This window comes from Halyomorpha halys, unplaced genomic scaffold (genome assembly GCF_000696795.3).
Source record: "Halyomorpha halys isolate HHAL.00 unplaced genomic scaffold, Hhal_1.1 Scaffold355.1, whole genome shotgun sequence".
Lineage (NCBI taxonomy): Eukaryota > Metazoa > Arthropoda > Insecta > Hemiptera > Pentatomidae > Halyomorpha > Halyomorpha halys.
In genome coordinates, this window is record NW_027110523.1 from 403,883 (window position 1) to 405,456 (window position 1,574).

Genomic DNA, 1,574 nt, shown 5'->3' on the forward strand with positions numbered 1-1,574 from the left:
AGGTGAAGATATAAATAACAGCTTATGCTTTAAAAAGCATCTTCAGCTGACACTAATCTTTGACTAATTATTATTTGGAATCACCTTTCATCACACCTATTATTTTATGTTTAACAGCTTCTAATGCATTATGTTAATCCATCGCAATGGAAATTAAAAAAGATGGTTTGATATTCATTATGCGGCAAGAGGGGTGTTTTTAGGGGAGTAGGTAATGACAGTGCGTTTTGTACTTGAAAGTTTAATATTAAAATCTTGGTTGAATTATAATTTTTATTAAGAATTTTTATACTGATAATTTTAATTGAATTTAGAATATTATTTTTTAAATGTTAACTTTAATTTAAATTGTTAAACAGGCTATGTTTACGGGAGGTTTGAAAGAGTGTGATGCCCGTGAAGTGACTATCCATGATGTCTGCCCTGCTACTATGTATCTCATATTGGACTTTATCTATACTGGTCAGATTAGAGTGACAGAGCTTACTGTCTGTAGGCTACTTCCAGCTGCTGCCATGTTCCAGGTTAGGACCTCTCTATTATGACAGTAGTTATGTAGTTGGTTGTATCGTCGCCTACTCATATTAGAATGATTTGCATTCACCTTTCTGAGAATAACTTAAGCAGCTACATGATTACTTAATAAACTAAAATTAAGTTTTAAAGAATGATTGGACATGTACTGATGATCCAGATGTGATTGGATATGTAATGGCATCCATTGATTTGTGTTAATAGATGTTGAATCAGCGGTTCTTATTGTAATTAGTAAAAACTTAATAACTTTTTAATTTTTTTATCTTAATCATTACTGAATAAGACCATTTTCCCATCTTTTTTTAACTAGTAAAATTTCTCATATGAAGTTTGTTAAGTATTATTACATCTTTATTTCTTACAAAAATGTGATAAAAACTAAAACTTTATACTATATTTGTAGGTGACAGATGTGATACGAGCCTGTTGTATTTTTCTAGAACGCCAGCTATCTCCTGCAAATGCTATTGGAATAGCTAACTTTGCCGAACAGTATTCATGTGTTGAACTTCAATCTAAAGCTAACCAATACATTCTTCGAAATTTTTCTCAGGTAACCAATTTCTTTATTGTTATTTAATTTATTTCTGGTATCGCAATATTTGATATTTAAAAAAAAAAGTTTTAAAATGTTGTTTTATTAGACTTCTGTATTTATTTGTATTACTTTTCGTGAAAGGTTTGTGAAGAAGAAGAGTTTACTCAACTGACTCCTAAGCAATTAGTAGAATTGATTCGTCGTGATGAACTCAATGTGACAGAAGAAAGAGAAGTGTACAATGCTGTTCTCAGATGGGTTAAGTAAGTTAGAATAAATCTCCATTTATTTTTATTTTTATTGCATTTTGAAATCATCATAGATTTGAAATTGTTTTCCTCTGTGAAATTGTTCCCAACCCATGGTTTATGGACCAAAGCAGAAATTAAACCAAGTGTAGACCACCCCAACTCTAACTGGAGCAAAAGAGACCTGTACAGGAAAATGCATAAAATGCATGTTGAAACACTTCTATAGTGCATTTATCTGTTTAAACATA

At 30.7% G+C, this 1,574-nt stretch overlaps 1 protein-coding gene across 1 annotated transcript in view; it reads left to right on the forward strand.

Annotated features, from left to right (window-relative positions):
- Positions 1-1,574, forward strand: part of Keap1 (kelch like ECH associated protein 1) — a gene marked incomplete in the record, with an annotated part of 19,446 nt that overhangs the window by 5,604 nt on the left and 12,268 nt on the right. The window contains 3 exon segments of the mRNA XM_067048681.1: positions 360-524; positions 941-1,090; positions 1,217-1,338. Coding sequence (XP_066904782.1) covers positions 360-524; positions 941-1,090; positions 1,217-1,338 — 437 coding nt within the window.